Source organism: Macrobrachium rosenbergii, chromosome 54, assembly GCF_040412425.1.
Source record: "Macrobrachium rosenbergii isolate ZJJX-2024 chromosome 54, ASM4041242v1, whole genome shotgun sequence".
NCBI lineage: Eukaryota > Metazoa > Arthropoda > Malacostraca > Decapoda > Palaemonidae > Macrobrachium > Macrobrachium rosenbergii.
The window spans coordinates 38,423,198-38,444,102 of record NC_089794.1 but is presented as its reverse complement, the minus strand read 5'-3'; the positions used below and the strand labels follow the sequence as shown (position 1 = coordinate 38,444,102).

Here is a 20,905-nt window from a genome sequence, read left to right as displayed (position 1 = left end):
CCTTGTGGGCAGAGGTGGAAATGATGACAGAGAAAGGCACTGTCAAAATTATGGATCACTGGTCTCTGGGTTTACAGCCATCTTTTCCTTAAAGAGAAGGTTTCAGTGGGCAGGAGACTGGTCATCAATCTCTTGGCACTGAACGAATACATTCAGCAGACTGTTCACAATGGAGACTGCTCACTCAGTGTTAAATTCCGACAGAGAGGGTACCTTCATGATCTCATAGACCTACAGTACGCTTGCTTTCAAATTCCCATCCATCAGTACTTCCCCTACTGCTTGTGGATGACATTGGATGCCTGCCAGTTGATCACTATCCCTAGGTGCCATAAGAGGCAATTGCCTGTAGAGTGAGCACAAACAGACACTTAAGTGAACATCTAAGGGGTTGTTGCTAGACCAAAGCAAAAAGCTTTGACCTGGAACACCATCTTCTGGTAGACAAAGCAGGGGTACTTTGATGAGTCCTGATGGATGGGAATTTGGAAATAAAGCAGAGGCAAGTAGTTTTGGGTCATCTGTTGTCTTTGGAAAAGCTCGTCCTTCATAGCTAGAGTCACCCTCAGTTTTTCCAGGACCCATCCACCCAGCTTTTTCCTTTGAACTGGAACATGAAAGAAGATATTACCTGGTGGCTGGATATCACCAGCCTTCTACACTTTGCAGAGAGGTTGGGAACCCACACCTAAGAAGAGAGTTCATTTCAGGGGTGTGGGCCAGGATTGTCTACGTCTGCATATCAGTAAGTAGAGGGGGACAGTATCCTGGACCCTGTGCCAGCTAGCACTGCAGATGCATGAGTGGGCAGCATTCCAAGCCATCAAACTCAGGGCCAGGTACATTCCAGGCAGGTAAAATATTTTGGCAGATGAGCTTAGCTGCCAGGGTCAGGTGGTGGAGAAGAATTGGTCCCTATACCCTCAAGAGGCAGAGAAGTCATTTGATCCTTGGGGATCTCCCATGACTGATCAATTCCCAACCAGACTGAACACAAAAGATCCTATTTTCTGCTCCCTAGTCCCAGACCTGTGGGCAGTAATAGAAGATGGATTCCAGCATCCTTGGGACACCCTGGGTGTATATGTTTTTCAGTTGTTGAGTCTTCCCCACCAAGTAACCAATAGAGTGTTTGTCCCTTCAGGACTTCAGATGATTCTGCTGGGCACCTGATAAGCCACATGCCAAATGGTATGTGGATCTACTGATTCTTCTGGTTGAGGCCCTGAGGGCGTTGCCACCATGGTCTACCCTCCTTTGTCAGCCACACACATTCGCAGACATCGCCAGGCAGTTCAGTCCCTTCACTTTCACAGATGGAGGTTATCCAGTATTTCCTTTTTTCACAGGGCAGTGAGAGAAATGTCTTGGTACTTTTGCTGTTCCTCAACAAATGTGCACCAAGGAAAGTGGGACATCTGTAAATGGTGTTTTAGTGGGGTTACTCTCCATTTGGAGTATCTGTGCAGCACATTGCAGATTTCCTTGTCTTTCTTCACTGAGGCACACATTTTTCAGTCTCTTCCATGAAGGGCTGCCTTGCAGCACTTTCACAGGTCTTTCAACTGAAAGGGTTGGATCTTTCCAGCATGTGGAGTTGTCAATGGTTGCCTGCCATAGGAACTTTGTCTCCTGGAGTGGGATGTTTTGTTAGTCCTACATAGCCAAATGTGTCCCCCATGTGAGCCCTTTTCTCAGTCTGTGGATAGAGATCTAACTCTGAAAACTGCTTCTCCTAGCTTTAACTTAAGCAAAGAGGTTGGGGGAACTGCATGGATTGCCTTGCCTCATTTGAAACTCTTAAGGATCAGGATCCCTCTCATTCTCCTTTGTACTGGAATTTGTAGCTAAGACTCAAAACTCTTCAGTTCCTGATGATAGGTTTGAGAGTTTCTCGATTCCTTCCCTAAAAGACTTCATTGTTTGAGACCCAGATGAGACATTGTACCTGGTTTATTTGAAAAGAACCTGAGGCCAGAGTATACGAGACTTCATTAGCACAGGTTAACTTAAGGTGCCCAGTGTCCAGGAACACTCTCTCCTCCTGGCTATAGGAAGTTACCACGCAGGCATACGATTCATCTCAGAGGAGTGTTGCCTCCCTGCCTGCTCAAGAGTTCACAAAGCTTTGCGCATGGGACTGTTTCTTGCCATTCGAAAGAACTTCAGTTTGTCAGGTAATGAGGGCTGGGGCAGCATGAGCAGATCAGCTTAACCCCATTCTACTTGAAGAATGTTACCCTCAAGTACCTCGACACCCTCCCCTTGCGACCTGTGGTGGGTGCTCAACAAGTGGTGTAATTACTGGGTCCCGTTCAGCCATCCTGCATCTCACCCGAGTGTATAGGCTTGTCTTGTTCTAGTCAGGAGAGTGATTGAGGAATGAATGGTTATACCTTCTTTCCTTTCCCTTTTTCCTTTTCTGGGTGTGTCCAGGCCAGTGCACACACTAGAACCAAATGAGACCAAGGTAAGTGCACTACAAGTGCTTATTCTATTAGTTTAGAATGCATTGCTTTCTGTCTTTCCTTCTTTAACAAGGGGAGAAATGACATGGCACACTTTGTGAACCCATCACTTACGATTAGCCAGACAAAGACTGCAGGCCAACTTGACAACTTCTCCAAACCTTTCACTCTTCCATAAGTTCCCACTCCCTCCAGGGAACTTAGGCACATGGCCCTACCCCTCTGATCTCTTTACATCAGAGTGTTAGGAGGTTGTTCTTGTCTCTTATTTCTTGCTAGCACAGCCACCAGAAAACTGAAATCTTTTTGGTGGGACTTGGTCTTCTTTAACCTGTGACTATTCTCCATATATGAAAAGTGAATGGTCGTATCCCGGTAGGAAGAAGTAACAAATTTTCTAAGAAATTTTTATTTTTCATAGGTCTACAAACCAGAGCCTTCTGTATAGGTTTTACCCAGCTCAGCCACCCGGCATTGTTCCTGTGGCCAATGGAAAATGAAATGGCATGAGGGAAGAGAGTGTGGGTAACTCGCACCTCCACCATTTTAACTACCTTGTTTACCAATATGCAACTGTTAGTTTTTGGACAAGTCACCGAATTTGGATGACGTGTATTCAGTGGTCCATCTCCCAAATCTTTTGACGTATCTCAAAAGAATGAAGCATGAAATTTAGAGGCATAGTTTTGCACATGCTGTAATTTTGTAATATATTAAATTGATTCAGCGTTTCTATAGTATTTTCTTTTATATGTTTTGAAATGTGTACTAGAAGTCTACTTATTTCTCATGGCTCTAAGTGTTAATTGGCTTTTTAGTTGTTTTCCAAAGGAATTTGCAAGTTTTAAATAGTTGTGACAATAATAAGACCTAATACTGAATGTAGCCTTCAAGGAAAACATTTTGGAATAAAATGGAAAAATTTCAGAGTTGCTACTTGCAAAAATCTAGACTGTACAATATATGTAAATGTTTTCTCCATCTGCTGGAAAAGGGATGAGAAGTTTCAGAGTAATAAAAATACCTTAATAAAATTACCCTTGAAAATTTCTCGTTTGAATAATTCAATAAAAAACAATCTCTTATCTTCTTGGAAATGTTCAGGGTTATTAGTGTTACCATCTTGAAAACATTAATTATTTGCTATTATTATTAATATGGAAAAATTCGATACCTTTCTTGAGAGGTTGGTTATGAGAAAGTTCTTAAAAGACTTGTTGCAATGCAAGCCGAGAAATTTGCACGTAAGATGCCTATCTCTCCTCTCTACAGAGTTAATTGACCTAGAAAATGTTGCCCTGCAGCACCCACGCCCTCGTTGCCATCTTTTGTGTACTGTTTTAACCAATCCGCACCCTACTGTAATGCCTCTAAGCAAACAATTGTCTGCACAAATTTCTGGAGGAGTTTAAGAAGTTTAAACCTGCCGAGATCATTGACAGCATCATTTATTGTGTTATAGACACTCAGAGTCTGCAATTCGCAATTCGCCACCAACGTTTTACAGAGCATGCATTTATTCATTTATGAAAGCCTGTATTCTCGATGGGCGATTGCCTTTAAAACTTCTCAATATTATTGCCAATTCTGTGGTCTCTTTCTTTGAATCGTGCACGTTATGTGACCAAAGATTTTTGCATAACTTTGTAACTATTAACATTAATTATGAGTACAAAATTGAACACTCAAATTCGTGCATTTCATTTTTTGGCCTTACTTTGCTAACTTAACTGGAACAATATTGGACGTGTATATTCTGATAAAAGAAAACTTCTGTCAAGTTACTCTACTGTTCCAGAACAAATGACCTTGTATTTTACAATTAAAGAAAATGGCTTATGAAGTTTCCAAGCTCAGTTTTTGTGGTTTTTAACCCACGAAGCCACATACAGCATTGCCAACACGTGCTATACTTTAGTAACGCAGGAAAAGGAGATATAATGGGCATCAGTCCCTCCGCCATAAAATGAGTTTGATGAATGTCCACGGTCCCTTACTCAAAACTTGATATCCTGTAGAAATAACGTCCTTCATTTGATCAATTCGAGTGTTCTTCGGTGCAGAATTTGCCACATTCTGCATTCTGCAACCAATGCCACGGTTGCCAAAGCCAAGCCAGTGACCAGGATGAAAAAGCTGCCTGGAAAGAGTAATTCAGAATGTGCCTGAAGAGTCATGATGAAGAATGTTCCTGGAGAGGTACAAGAATGCCATCCTCTCTGGAATCTTTTTATACAACTGTGGGCACTGTTTATCTTAATTAGGGATGGATATGGTTCATCTAGAAAAAATGATAAAGAATAGTTTGACACGGCAGCCAGATTTTTTGCCTGAGCCATTATTTGCCAAAGATACACATATACTGACAAAAAAATAAAATAAAATAAAACAGGGTAAATTAGATGAAATGAGCATAAAAATAAGAGAGGCAATATAGAGGCTAATAATTTAAACAGAGTGATGGAAATCGTGAATAAACAGATGAAAGGTAACAAATATGGAGTGTGCCCATTTTTCCACTACAGTCAAGACAATTTTCATAAGCCAGTACTGGCGCCAGCAATGCCCTTCTAAACTACCAGGGTCGGCTACTTAAGAAATGTTATTAACTATTTACCCCTAGGTTTCATTTCCGGACTTCCTAGCACAAAGCAGTGTCTCACAGACACATTTTCTGTTACTTTTTTGGCATCACTGCAACAAATGTTGCACTGGGCAGCCAATATTGGAGGCAATATGGAAATCACAATAGTAATAAATGTGCCACCATTTAAAACTTGCTCTAAAAGTGGTGTCACAAACACTTTTCCCAGATTTTTATTTTTTGCATCTTGCAGACAAATTTGGACCAAGTAGCCAATAACTGATAGCTTTATCCCCATGAACTAACATGAAAAATTAGCCTAAAAAGCTAACTATACACAAATATAAGAACGATACTGGCTACTAGTACAAATTTTGGTGAAAGGAGGCCAAAACATACCGGAGAATGAACCTTTGTGACACTGCCTTTGGTCGTTAGCTGCCTTAATAATCACACTTTCTTGGTGACCTGATTCACACAGAATTGAAGTACCATATTCACCCACTTCCTACTCCTTAATCTTTTCATTTTACTTGTTTAGCTGCTGACTATTCATTTGTTTGTTAACCATTTCTTATGAACTCGCATTTAATACTTATTTTTTTCTGTGGTCTGTTTCTATCTCTTAAGCTTTCTATTTGGGAACACTTTTTTGGCATTGTGCTTCTAAAAAGTAGTCAACAGGTGCACCGTTGTATTACCTGAAGGTGCTTGAGAGTAATGGCATAAACTTGTGATTCCACAACACCATCAGAAGTTCTCGCTTCCACTCTCCTCACTTCTTCTTCCCTCCATTTGGAAATGAGTCCTCCCTCCACCATCCTCATCATCCTGCAATTTACGTCCACAATTTCACCGAGATGTTCAGAGGTTATTTGAGGATGATGTTAATGAATGAATGGAATAAGGCTTACTCTAAGGAAAAATGTAATGAGGTAAGTGGCATGATTTCAAGTGATGATTCAATTTGTTTTATTCTGAATGAATAGGAATGAAAATTGTTGAAGAAAGTCTTCATGCAATCAAACGTTCATAAATTTTCAGGACTGTATTACTCAAACTCTGTGAAGTGACTCTATTTCAGTGCAAAAATGACTGGGAAGAATGCGTCCAGGACAAAGGTCTCTGGACACATAGCCAGCTAGAGCTGTGGTGCTGGTGAAGAGAGATGGAGGAAGTGTGGAGATGAAAAACATGTTAGATGGCATAACTTGCGTATGCACCACAAGCAGTAGTACTAGCTGGAACTATTCAGATCCCCAATCTGTGATTTCACCCTTCCCTACACCACTTGCATGAATGGAAACATTTAATTCTCCTCCCTAATGGGCCCAAGGTGATGTATACATTATAAGTAGGCATTGTCGCCTGAAAACAGATGTCAACAATAACCTCCTTCCTTGGGAATTCTAATCGTCGACCATTGACGTGGCAGGTCGACGCTTAGGCCACACAGCCGCAGAGAGCAATCCTCAATGATTCACCCACCCTTTTGGCTCTCAGACACTGACTATAATCTATCTACTACTTGTGCTATAACCCTACCTGTTTATATTTCATGAAGGATAGTGCATTGGCCTGAACAACCAGTCCCCTGATCAAAGACCTTTCTATAGGAAGCACACGAATCTGCAGACATCCACTTAGTGACCAACACCTGTTGACTAAAGAAATGACTAGAACCCATTTCCGATTACACTGGACAACCATCTGTTTCCATTTTAATATTTAAAAAATGCGTTAGCTTGAACCATCTTACACTATATCAAAGGTCTCTCTGTAGGGAGCTCCAATTGGAAGAGGAATAGCAATGCTGTGAGGAAAGAAGTCATCTCGGCCAATGTGAAATTTGCTCCTTCCCATCTTCATCGCTAGTAACTCGCACACTACTTTCATGCCGATGAGCAGGAAGTTACTTTCCAAAACCTGGGTGGGAATTTGGTGGTTTAAGCTCTGGATTTAAATTTAGTGGGAATATGGTGGTTTAAGCTCTGGATTTAAATTTAGTGGGAATATGGTGGTTTAAGCTCTAGATTTAAATTCAAAGTCTTTTTAAAACCTGAAATAAAGCTAAAGACTTCTAGGGCCTGAAATGAATTGCGAAATCCTCTTAAACTTAGAATGAATTCTTCTATACTATGGAATGAATAAGTCCTCTACAAACTGGAATGAATTAAATTTTTTACAGACTGGAATGCAGTGTAAAGTGCTGAAACCTGGAATGAAATTGAATGGCTTAATGCTGTCTGAAACTTAGTGGAAAGTCTTATGAAACTTAGGATGGAATGACTTCAAAATCTTCTACATTCTGGAGTGTAGTGTAAAGATTCTGAAATTTGGAATAAAAGTCTCCTGTAGTCTGTAATCAGAGTAGAGTTTTCTGAAATCTGTAATTAGTTCCAAATCTTAAGTAACATAAAAAAATTCAGCCTTCCGTAACCTAGACTGAATTCAGTCTTCAGTAACCTAGAATGGATTCAAGGTCGTCTACTATCTGGGATGTATTTAAGGTTTTCTGTTCCTTGAAACGAATCCTTTCAAGTCCTGTATAAAACTTGAATCTCTGTCTTCAGATGCTTAGGGAATTGGCACTTTCTTCCTAGATATCTGTATTTCACTGGTCTAGAGCACACTTTCCAGATTAAGATCCTTCTCTACAATTACCATTTAACATTAACCATTTGGCACCCGATACGTAATAGATTCAATATTTAACTTACAACTTCTGATGTTTAACATTTTAACACTTCAGTCCCATTTACCCTCTTCATTCCGGTGACGTTGTCGTCGACAAAACTTCTCGTTCTGTCTCTGTGATCGAATAACTCCCAAGTTCTTTTGTAGATGCCTTCTGTTGCTTCCTGCAAACGATAATTGGTGATGTTTCGTGTGAACTTTATTCTTGCTTTAAGGCTAGAATTTATACTAAAATAATGACACTTACACACACACACACACACACACACTATTCGTTCAAAGTGTTGGTAATTCTTAAATCTAGGAAAATGGACCTTTTTTGAATCTAGAGCAAACAGTTCCTACTACTACTACTACTACTACTACTACTACTACTACTACTACTACTACTACTACTACTACTATTATTAAAAAAGGTATAAACATTCTGATGGGACTATCTCATAGGGCCATAAACTTGCAAAGCAAGCTTCCGGAGATTTAGACCCTATGTGAAAGAAATGAATATCAGAACGAAGAGAATTTTATAATAATAAAAGGAAAAAACAAAAAAAGAAATCAACGGAGATAAACAGATGCCAATATGCATAAAGATGTAATGTATGCCAGAAGAACGAGGGGACTGGTCCACAGTGCCTTAAAGAGTATTACAGCCTCTCAAAAGCTTTCCACTCAGTAACCTCTTTTTGAATATTTACCTTGAAGAGGTACTCGATATTAGTCCCCTCTTTGACGCCGAGGGTAAATCCTTCTTCGACGGCTTTCGGAAGATCTTTGAGGGAGTCGACTGGATCGTCGAAGTCTGGTTGCGCCAGAGCAGCCGTCAGCATACCCGAGTAAGAGGCTGGAAAACGGGAACCAAATAAAAGAGAAGAAGAAGAAGAAAACAGCTTGCAGTTGTGATGATCAGTGAGTTTGGGAGATGCCTTACAGAAATAAGAAAAGCCAGTAGAAGAAAAACTGAGAAAGGGGAAAACGAAGTTAAAGTAAGACAGTCATATGGAAGTAATTCAACAAACTAAATACAGGTAAAAGGAACCCAGGCTCAAGCAAGTCGCTTGAAATTAAGAAAAATGGCCAAATTAGAGTAAACAACGCAGAAAATGTGAGGCAATTCGTAATAAATTGTAAAATAACGGACAACTACTTGAAAATTTTAATAAACCACGAATTTAGACCTTGCAAAGCAGAAACTAGAAGCGATCAATCAGAACTGAATCTTTGTTACCTGAGAGTGTGAGACAGGAAACGAACCAGGATAAGAGTACGATTCTCGTCCACCAGTGTTTGGCAGGAATGTCGCTGCCTTGTGACACCAGGCTACGAAATAAGTTGAAGGTGTTCCACTGCAGATTCCAACCGGAGTCCTCCTCCTTCAGGAGAAAACCCGATACCTTTGAATTGATAGAAATTGAAGCACCCACAATCAGGACAGAAAGCGTTATGCAGAGCCATACCTGTTGAGATTATTATTATTATTATTATTATTATTATATGGAACAAGCCACAACGTCTACAAAGAGCAAAAAAAAAAAAAAAGCAGAAGATTACTGTCATTATTTCTTATTATTATGGAAATATTTTTATTATTCTTATTAAATTACGTAATTGTATGGAACAATGCCCAGGTAAGGGGACAACGTCTACAAAGTGGCAAAAAAAAAAAAAGAAAAACGACAGTGGAAGACAGTTGACGGAACAAGACAGTTTAGAAAACGGTTTATTGTTCGGAATATGATTTACATATTGAATTATGGAAATATTTTATTATTATCTCTGACACGAAAAGGAATAAATTAAGTAATAAACAGTTGACGGAACAAGACAGTTTAAGAGAGACTGACGGTGGAATAGTACACAGTTGTTTATGCCCAGGTACAGTTGACGGAACAAGACTCGAACCCACGACGGTGGAATACGTGGTACACAGTTGACGGAACAAGACAGTTTAAGAGAGTGCGAACCCACGACGGTGGAATACGTGGTACACAGTTGACGGAACAAGACAGTTTAAGAGAGTGCGAACCCACGACGGTGGAACAAGACAGTTTAAGAGAGTGCGAACCCACGACGGTGGAATACGTGGTACACAGTTGATGGAACAAGACAGTTTAAGAGAGTGCCCAGATGATCAAATCAACGTTAAATATATTTCAGTTCATTAAGCCAAAAGGGCTTTTCTTTCTTTTTTTTTTCATCAAGGAAGGAGAGAAGAAGGTGCGCCACACAAAGCTGTTGTTGAATTACCTTTGAATGATCTATTAATCCTGTAAGTATTCAAAATGATTGCGTTTTCTAATGTTAATATGTAATTGAAATCATGAAATTAATTACGCAGTACTACATATCAGTGCAATAGTAGGATTCTTTAATTTTTATGAGATAATACGAATGATTTTTTTTTTTCACTTTGGAGCCCAAGAAGAGAATAAAAAACACACTAAATATAAAAAAAATGTTCAGTCAACAAACTAAATTAATTTTAGCAACAGAAATATGTCAAAGGAAAGTAGTTCTTGCACAATTTTGCTTTCTCTCTCTCTTAGTTTTAATTATAGAATGGAAAAAGAATTGACAAGTTATATCCTCAGTTGTCTATACCTTACCATTAGCTACTCAGCTAAACAAATAAATCAGAGACAAATAAATTCACTGAATAAATCGAAAGAGCTTGGCTACAGAAGTTTGATTTATGTCTCAGATAGCAAGTTGATCCAAAATGCTCTTTGACCCTCCGCCATACTCTTTCTACCTCAATCCTCAACCTACTGTACCACAAGAGCTGTATCATCCCCACCACTTTGGCAAGGTGACTGATTTTTTTGTTTCATTCCTGTTCTGAGCTGCTGGCATTATTTAATTGTACATTCACCAGTCTTTTATTGCTTGTTTTTATCTATAAATGGCTGTATTTGTTGAATCAGTCATAGTTCTGCACATCCGTTTTGTTGTCAGTTATTCGTAGAGGCTGTAATACTGCTACAAAATGTGATTGTGATCTTGATTCAAGCAATGTAAAGATACCTTTGATTTAAGTAAACTGGTCTATACTGTTATCAGTGTATGTATTCAGTTGAGTGTTTGATGCTTTGTCATTATTTCACTGGTGTTTATTTCTGACTCTTCTCGGCCTCTTTCTCAATTTTTCCGCATAACAACTTTCCATTTTTGAAGGAGCTTGTTTTGCAAGTGACTGGCTTTTATACAATAATAATAATAATAATAATAATAATAATAATAATAATAATAATAATAATAATAATAATAATAGCAATAGCAGCAATGATGAATTTCCAGCACTCACCCTGGCTTTAAAAGTAATTTTGCAGAAGATTACCTGAGGCGTGAAAGGAGTCAGTATCGCCATTGCTCTGTCCTTCTGTCTCGGAGCGCGGGAGAAAACAGCGATCACAGACCGGTAGTAGGAGTACGTGAAATCAACGACCGTCGATCGTTCCCCTGATTAAACGAGACAAAATCACGTAAATATGATAAGAAAATGGGGGCAAGATCTCTTGTGTACGTAAAAGGGGCGAGAGGTGCGATCACGGTCTAAGTAATTCGAGGCCTAAGATCAACAATGAGTTCCCAAGGGTAAGATCATCTCAGGGTATCTTCATTATCTAGTGTAATTTTCTTCAAAATTAGCTTATACCCTTACGTAGGTATAAGTGGAATTTCTCTCTCTCTCTCTCTCTTTCGGCTTAAAGACTTTTGCTTCGAAGACTAGAGGAAGTGCTGAGAGGAAGGGAAGCGTTTCCACAGACACACACATACATACGCACACACGCAAACACACACACACACACACACACACACATATATACACATATATATATATATATATATATATATATATATATATATATATATATATATGTGTGTGTGTGTGTGTATATATATATAAATATATACATAAATAAATATTTATACTAGCTGACAACCCGGCACTGCCCAGGAAAACTCTGAATAACAACTGATAAAACTCTCTCTCTCACTTTTTCACTCTTTCTCCTCCCTAACACCCCCTCTCTCACTTCCTCTCCCTCTCACTCTCTCTTTCTCTCACTCTATCTCTTTCTCTCTCCAACCCTCCCTGACTCTTTCCCTCTTTCTTCTCCGTAACACCCCCTCTACTCTCTCTCACTTCCTATTCCTCTCTCCTCTGCTGGGCCAGCGTTCGATTCTCCGACTGGCCAATGAAGGATTAGAGGAATTTATTTCTGGTGATAGAAATTCATTTCTCGTTACAATGTGGTTCGGATTTCACAATAAGCTGTAGATCCCGTTGTTAGGTGACCAACTGGTTCTTAGCCACGTAAAATTAATCTAATCCTTCGGGCCAGCCCTAAGAGAGCTGTTATTCAGCTCAGTGGTCTGGTTAAACTAAGGTATACTTGACTTTTTTATCCCTCTCTCTCACTTCCTCTCCCTCTCACTTTCTTCCTCACTCTCTTTCTCTCTCCAACCATCCCTGTCTCTTTCCCTCTTTCTTCTCCTTAACACCCTCTCTATTATCTCTCTCTCTCTCACTTCCTTTCCATCTTTCTTTCTCTCACTCCCTCTCTCTCCCTCTATCTCCAACCCTCCCTGTCTCTTTCCCACTTTCTTCTCCCTAACACCCCCTCTCACTTCCTCTCCCTCTCATTCTCTCTCTGTCACCCCCTTCCCAACCCCAACCCCTTCGGTGTCATTGATGTCTTACCACCACAGTATTCTTTTCCAGATAGTAAGTCATATGTATACCGAAATTAGGTATGATAAATTCGTAAAGTTACTAAGTCCACGGGCATAACCAGCCAGGTTTCACTGCAGAACCAGCCCCGTTTTAGGGAAGCCCTTCCACCCCACCCCCTTTGGTGCTAATGATGTCTTACCCCGACAGTGTTCTTTTTGAGATAGTAAGTCATATGCATACCAAGTTTGCTTGAAATTGCTCAATGCGTTTCAGAGTGCATGTGGAACATACACATACTTACATCCATTTAAATATATATATAATGTGTGTGCATGTGTACTAAGAATACAGCCAAGAGTAAATTGAAACAATGGGGTGCAGGATCTGTAAACTTTGCTAAAAGGCATAACAAGCAAACATCACGCAACAGAAAAGAAAGTATCACTAAAAAAAATATATCATTAAAGTAAATATGTATATAGCCAGTTTTATGATTACAAGTCATTATCTTGGAGGCTATGCTTCAGCTGAAGAACAGCTGTTCTGCATGAACCCTGTACTGAATTAACAAAGAAGAGGTAAGAGACAGCCGGAATCCTCTTTTGAACCTCCTTCGAACATCTTGCGTGAAACATTTGTCTCATGTTCCACAACTCGTTCATTAGGGATTCAGGACTAACAATATCATGCTCGCAGGAGCGATGAAGACTTTTTACATTAATGTGAGGCCTTAGAATATATAAGGTACGCAAATGAATGTATTCTTCGTTTTTCTTTATAGAACAAATTCACAGTGAAAAAATTAACTTCTAATAACAATCTCTGAAAACAGCAAAGATCTTTCCAATTTCAACGAGAATTTGACAGTCAGTCCAGAGCTATATATTACTGATCTCATAATGCACAAATTGTTCGAAAGAGATTTAAAAGAGAAACTGAAGATTATGAGTAATTCTTGTTAGTGTCTCTTACTTTTCCAGGATTATAATGCGTTAGAAATTAATCCAGGATAACTGTTTCTCATCTGAGGCCCAACTTGGAACGTGAGTCATATAAGGGATTTTATGCCCTTCGTATTTTTATATATGAAACTGATTCTTTTAGCTATTGCAGTATCTTCTTTCTAACGTATGTATTTTGCTTGAGAATTCCTTAAAGTAAAGGTGAAAGAATTTGCAGTTCATTGTCACAATGGCATGTGGTGAAACACACACACACACACACACACACACACACACACACACACACACACACACACACACACACATATATATATATATATATATATATATATATATATATATATATATATATATATATATATATATATATATATGACCACTTTTCAATTATAATTCCCCCCTCGGTATTATTTCCGAGGTAGAGCGAACTGGATATTAAACGACATTTGTAGCTTATTGTTTGTGAATATAAAAAATGTTGCGGTATTGTGAATATATGTATGTATGTATGTATATATATACATACAGATAGATAGATAGATAGAAAGATAAAGAGCTAAACAGATAGATAGTCAAAGCGTCCTACTCGTGACCGAGATGAAGCAGACGGCAAGATCAGCTTCCCTGCGGGCCACCATGCCGATCATCCCTGACACCGTTCCGTTAGGCAGTGGGTTGCCCCAGAGACCGTCTGCCGGCCTCGTTACTCGGTACCTGTTGGAGAGGAGAAGAAGAAGAGTTTCTCCCTTAGAATTAAACGTTCACAGAGACAGCAGTATATTTAAATAAGCACAAGCAAAGGAAGTGTGAATGCCGAGTAGGGGCTCAAGGCCGCTGTAGGCCTAGTAGGCATTTCAGAGGAAATATAACCTAACCAGACCTACCTTTACCTAACCTAACCTTGGACATTGTTTCCTAACGGTGGGTGGGGAGGGTTTGTTTATCCCTCCCTGGAACCCACCCGCCCCCAAGAGTAATTCGTGAAACCCTACTCTGCATACTACCCGCAAAGGAGTTAGAACGAGCAAGGGAGCCGGTTTAAAGGTAAATCACGACTACTACCACTACTACCCTCTTGAGATACCTGTATTGTTACTCGGCATTAGACTATCACTTGGATTTGAGTTTTTTCTTTTTTTTTTTTATTCTCAGAACTAGACTTGCTACATGGACCTGTGACTTTCTCACACATATTTCAGGTTACATGAATTTCAGAATTCCTCTCACAGCCTTGAGCTTTACTCAGATTTGAAGACTTTCCTACTCGAATTCAGACATTTCCATCTGTGGACTTTTATCTAAAGATATTTTCTGATGTGAAGTTTAAGACTTTCTGGCAAAACCATTTCACTTGTACTTGAGAATTATCAAATGGGGCTTTAGAATTTTCACTTGGACTTGAGATTTACTAGAAGTTAAGACTTTCTCTTGAGGCTTTCTTAACTGGGACTGGTGTACGTCTCATAAACTGTCCAACTCCTCCTTAATTTCCCAGCCTTGGGGAAATACAAACTGGGAAGAGGAAAGACTGCGTTCTAAGCTTAAGAGAAGTGACAGATCAACCTCTTCTAGTAGGTGCGAGTCAGGAAAGCAGAAGCAAGGAGCGAGTTCCATTGCTCAGCGGTAGCGAAAACCTAAGAGTCCTTTCAATCCAGCAACCCTTGAGTTACTGATATCCTCACAGGTGTGGAAGGAGCAACTTGATGAAAAAAACACAATAGAATGCCTTCTTCATTCATGGTGAGAACCTCTCTTTGCCTCTCTCTCTCCCCAATATTGAAAGCAAAAATCTTTTTATTACATCATCACCAATAGCAATTTTGAACAGCAGGAGAGAGAGAGAGAGAGAGAGAGAGAGAGAGAGAGAGAGAGAGAGAGAGAGAGAGAGAGAGAGAGAGAGAGAGAGAGATTTTATAACTTTTCACTTGAGACCTTTGAAGCAGTCTATCTGCAACGGATCATTATGTCTAGTTCACACAAGGAGGCTTAAATATCAAATCACGTCAACAGGAACATATGTGTTGCTATTAACTACTTCCTTACGTGAAATTAAGAGTCCTGGCGAGTGATTTTAACAATTCCAAGTCGATTCCGGAAAGCAGTCGGAGATTCCCGTCAAGGAAGGCGGCACCGAGAGAGCAGAAACCGAAGTTATCGTTGGCTGCCACCCTCAGTTCTCGTCCTTCCATATCCGAGTATTGTCTCTCGTACTCGTCTCTTCGGTAACTCAAAGGTTTCTCTGGGTCAGTTTCGGTTCGCCTGTCCAGTCTGTGGCGTTTTTTGAAGCTGTGGATGTAAATTAGGGATTAGTTGTCTGTTTGAAGATGAAACGAAAGGGTTTCCTCTAAAATAACTTGAGAAATACTGATTATTTGAGAATAAAGCTCCTGATTCAGCGTGGGGCAGAGTTCTACAGTGGAGGCATGTCTTGCAACGGCACCTCCTGAGCGCTCAAGTCTTCAGTAACTGCCCCTATGAGAGAGGCATTATTGAATGGGCATAACCGAAGTGGGACTTAGAAAGGCCCTTGCTCCCTCCCTCATAAATTTTGTTAGGTAGAGACAATAAAGTCATAAGATCATGAAAGTAAAGTAGGGGATGAGCTACAATCTACAGTCCGCGAAAAGAAATAAACTATAGTCCATTAGTTTGACTTAAAACCGGTGACAAAGTTTCAACAATATTTTTTGAAAATAAATTTTCATCAGATCTGTGTGAAGTTGAATTCTCTCAAGTCTGTGTAAAGACGAATTCTCTCCCTCCCACTGCCCACCATCCGGTAGGCCTCCCGGCTACGCCAAGGTTGGGTATTGCTCCTATAGCGGCACCTCATGCGTTCACAATTGATCCCTTTATTCATTACATTTCCTTCTCTTTTCCTCTCCCTATCACCGCATCAGAGTTGTTTCTTCCACTAACTATTTAGGTATTGCAAGGCCTTCAGATTAACTTGCTTTGTTCAACAGTTACGATGGCGTTCGTGAAGAAATGAATGGAAGGGACATGTTAAGGTTAATTTCAGTTTTTGCGAGAGGAATAAGGAAGGTTTGTTTTGTATAAAAACGCACTGACAGTCTTGTTTTTAAACACGCACCTGATTAAACAGTATGCCTGCAGTTTTCATCAAGGGTTGCATTGAAATGTTATGAAATTGTAAATAAACCTCATTGGCATCTGCTCCCAGACCATAGCCAACGGAAGAAGCAAGTAAGAATTAAAACTGTAAAATTTATATCTTACGTGGTATCCCTCTAAAGATGACAAACCAAAAGCCAAAAAAATACTATTCTTTTCAGCTTAGACATCAGCTAATAGCAAGGATTACCTGACGACTCCTTCGACATCAGCTCTTGGATAAAATACGTTTAAGATACCACTGGCATCCTTAATAACTAGCACGATGTAGGTTCCTTCTTGCAGTATCCCCTCGAGACTAAACATGATTTCTTGCGCTTCCTTGTTTTCCAAAACCAGCAGCCACGTGACATCTGCATTCTGGGGTCCCTTAAATCGTTCTTTTAGCTAAAATGAGATTAAAATAAGGTACTAGAATAGTGCTTTTAGGAAAAGTTAAATTTAAAGAAAACTTAATAAATTTCATAAGAAGACGACCAATATCTAACATGTTTTCAAATAGATATTTCTTATCAACTTCCCAAGGACCTGTGTTCTGGGATCCTTGAAGACCATTCCTTTAAGAAAGAGCGATTAGAAAAGTACCACGGGAGCTGTACTTTTAGGGAAAGCTAAGTTAAAAGGAAATAGAATAATTTTAAAAAGGTAAAAGCTACAAGTGTTTGAAATGGCCTCCAATATCTGTTCATTTTTTATCTATTCATCAACTGTGGTTTTTACCTTTCTAAAGACCTGAATTATGTTCAGAGGCGAGCAGAGAATTAAGAATACCGTCGGAGCATCGTTGAAAATTAATGGGTTCGTTGTCCCAGTGTGATGGTGAAGTGTTAAACCTCCTGCCCACCCATAAAGTGACAGAGCCAGATTATCCAGAGAATCTGAAAATTGAAATGATTGTTGATGTTATTGTCAGCATTATATTTTTTGCGCATTATGGCTGTCACAAATATTTTCACTATTATTATGATATCATCATTATTATTATGTCTCATTATCAATAAAACTTTGATGCTTAATCATTCAGATTTTTATTGTCTTATTATTATTATTATTATTATTATTATTATTGTGATTACCAAGAAAGAATTCAAAGGGACATTTATTACATGGTAAACTTCCGTAAAACAGAGCGAAAATATATGAAAAAGCAGTAGGTATTTTTAATAGTTGAAATATATCATCATTATAATCATCGTCTCTTCCAAAGCTGCTTGATTCAGCGGTTTTCTTATGCTCAGGTTTTTCCTGTACTTTCACTTCCACAAATCTCCACTCATTTCCACCTCCTCGCAGTTCTCATTTAAGTATGCTTAGGTAGTCCAGTCTTCTGCCCTGTAGTGGGGTTGGTGCCGTCAGTGCACCTGGAACGGTGCACTGTAGGCATTACTTCAGGGTCTTTGGAGAGTCGCTTCGTCCCTAGCTAGACCACTTTCATTCTTTTTGCCGTACCTCCGTTCATATTCTTTCTTCCATCTTACTTTCTACCCTCCCATAACAATTTGTTTCATAGCGCAACTGCGAGGTTTCCCTCCTGTTACATCTTTAATGCATTTTTACTCTCAATTTCCCTCTCAGTGCTGAATGACCTCATATGTCCCAGTGCTTGGCCTTTGGGCTAAATTTTAAATTCCATTTGATTCCATTGAAATTCTTCAAGCGCTATTCTCCACCAATTCGTTTTCTGCTGTTGACTCTTTCCAAATGGATTCAGAGTTCGTATGCTCCAAAATTTTATTTACAATTTATCTTAAGTATTCAGTAACTTGGAGATTCTTAGTAGCCCCAAATACCTGGGACTGGAAGATATCTTTAAATTCTGTCCTTCCTCTAACCTGCCAGAATCCAAAGCTAGATCAGTTTGGTAGATCACAACAGAAGTATATGTGAATATAAACTAAAATTAAAGTAACAAACAAACTAATAATTAAAACATTAAATAAATAAATAAAGAAAGAAAGAATCATCGCTAGTATTAACAGTTACCTTCCCAGTAGAAGTCGTATAACAGGTTCAAATGAAGATTATTCAGGTCAGGAAATGATTCCAGCATTCTGAGCACATCGTCAGTGGTCACGTCCCTGTAGAAGGAAAGTATTCAGTGTGGAAAACTGCAGGTTCGTTCCATCCCACTCATGCAAACAAACACACACATATGTATATGTATATAAATATATATATACATATATATACATGCATATATATATATATATATATATATATATATATAATATATATATATATATACACTGTATATATATAAAGACTCTTCTGCCTAGAGGGGCTGGATACAGAAGGCAGGAACCAGTGAATTTCCGGTTCGAAGTTAGTATTTTTAGGGCCAGATTGACAGCTCTGGAACCATCTTTTAACCCGGTAGTGACCCACCACGGTCGACTGACTGCTAAGTACACCACCTCATTCACTTCTAAAGTCAACAAAGATGCAAGGACTTAGCGGAACGTTTTTAAATCGTAAGGCTCCTCTCTCTCTCTCTCTCTCTGTATATATATACACACATACATATGTATATGTATACGTATGTATATATAATGTATATACAGACATACATACATACACATACATATGCATACATATATGTGAGTATACAGACGTGTTAATGTATACATATTCATATATACACATACATACACATATATATATTCATATAATATATATATATACATACATACATAGATAGATATATATATATATATATATATATATATATATATATATATATATATATATATATATATATATATATATATATATATATATATATATATATATAAATAATTGTAATAACCACAATGCTTCCTAAGACTCTGCACACAGCCTGATGCATTCCTTGCTTTCTTCTCTTTAGACTCTAATCCTCCTATCCTTCTATATGTAAGTAAACTGTGGACTCCTTAAATGCCAATGAAAGGAGAAAGACCCAAGCTGTTGGAATGGAATGGAATATCAAATCTAGGGCAGAGGCCAAGGACTGGGACCCATGAGGCCATTCAGCACTGAAGGGGAAACTGAGAGTAAAAAGGTTTTAAAGTTGCAACAGGAGGTTGCACTCTGAAACAATTATGGGAAGGTGGAAAGTAAGATAGAAGAGAATATGAATGGGGTTACAGTAAAAGGAATGAAAGGAGTTGCAGCTAGGTGTCGAAGGGACGCTGCAAATAACCTTAAGTAATGCCTACAGTGCACCGTGAGAGGCACATTGACGGCAATACCCCTTACGGGGTACTGAAGCTGTTGGGGTGAGCAATTTGAATGCGTGGCCGAAGAAGAATAATACGAAGGGTGGGATATTTGGAGATGTGCAGAATAAGAAAAAGTAAAGGGTGGTTTTAATTGAAGAGATGGATCTGGGGGTTTTTGAGATGGCTTGGCCATGCAGGAAGAATGGAAGATAATAGATAGGCGATAAAGAAGAGTAAACCAAGTGAAGTGTTATTAGGGGTAAGAGGAGAAGGAGAATGAGAAAATTCCACGTATATTTAATAAAAAGAAGCATCGTGAAGGAAAGGTTTAAAATCCGCAAAGAGCGAAGTGTAGGATAAAGGGGATTGGCACAGTGTGTATAAGGATTCGGCACGATGCTGACACACACACATACATATACACACACATAAATATATATATATATATATATATATATATATATATATATATATATATATATATAATATATATATATATATAAATATATATATATATATATATATATATATATATATATATATATATATATATATATATATATATATATACATACACATACTTCGCGTTATTTCTTATGAAATATTTTCATTATTACATACTGTATGTTCAGAAACTATCATGGGTTTTATCATTACATGTTGTGTCTTTATTCTGAATAAGTGTTTTTTAAAAGTACATACACTTATTATCTTTTTCTCTTTTTATCAAAACAGCAGAACCACTTAAGGTAAATTGAGAAAATTCCACGTATATTTAATAAAAAGAAGCATCGTGAAGGAAAGGTTTAAAATCCGCAAAAGAGCGAAGTGTAGGATAAAGGGATTGGCACTTAAGGATTTTATGACACACACATACATATATACACACATAAATATATATATATATATATATATATATATATATATATATATATATATATATATATATATATATATATATATATATATATATATATATATATATATATATATATATATATATATATATATATATATATATACACATAAGAGTTATTGCTTATGAAATATTTTCATTATTACGTACTGTATGTTCAGAAACTATTAAGGGTTTTATCATTATATGTTGTGTCTTAATTCTGAATAAGTGTTTTTTAAAAGTACATACACTTATTATCTTTTTTCTCTTTTTATCAAAAACA

At 38.3% G+C, this 20,905-nt stretch overlaps 1 protein-coding gene across 3 annotated transcripts in view; it reads right to left on the bottom strand.

Moving 5' to 3' along the window:
* Window positions 1-2,861: 2,861 nt before the first annotated feature.
* LOC136834986 (probable glutamate receptor) overlaps window positions 2,862-20,905 on the bottom strand; it is a 105,473-nt gene continuing 87,429 nt past the window's right edge. Inside the window, exons 5-16 of one of the 3 annotated variants that reach the window (XM_067097972.1) lie at window positions 18,508-18,602; window positions 17,245-17,402; window positions 16,715-16,911; window positions 15,433-15,675; window positions 13,976-14,103; window positions 11,087-11,208; window positions 8,978-9,122; window positions 8,448-8,593; window positions 7,815-7,913; window positions 6,812-6,978; window positions 5,754-5,883; window positions 2,862-4,608 (exon numbers count right to left, since the gene is read on the bottom strand). In XM_067097972.1, the coding sequence (XP_066954073.1) occupies window positions 4,507-4,608; window positions 5,754-5,883; window positions 6,812-6,978; window positions 7,815-7,913; window positions 8,448-8,593; window positions 8,978-9,122; window positions 11,087-11,208; window positions 13,976-14,103; window positions 15,433-15,675; window positions 16,715-16,911; window positions 17,245-17,402; window positions 18,508-18,602 (1,732 nt within the window). In that variant the 3' untranslated portion in view covers window positions 2,862-4,506. Of the gene's footprint in view, window positions 4,609-5,602; window positions 5,884-6,811; window positions 6,979-7,814; window positions 7,914-8,447; window positions 8,594-8,977; window positions 9,207-11,086; window positions 11,209-13,975; window positions 14,104-15,432; window positions 15,676-16,714; window positions 16,912-17,244; window positions 17,403-18,507; window positions 18,603-20,905 lie in introns of those variants that run through there. The other 2 variants (XM_067097969.1, XM_067097971.1) reach the window with 2 other exon arrangements.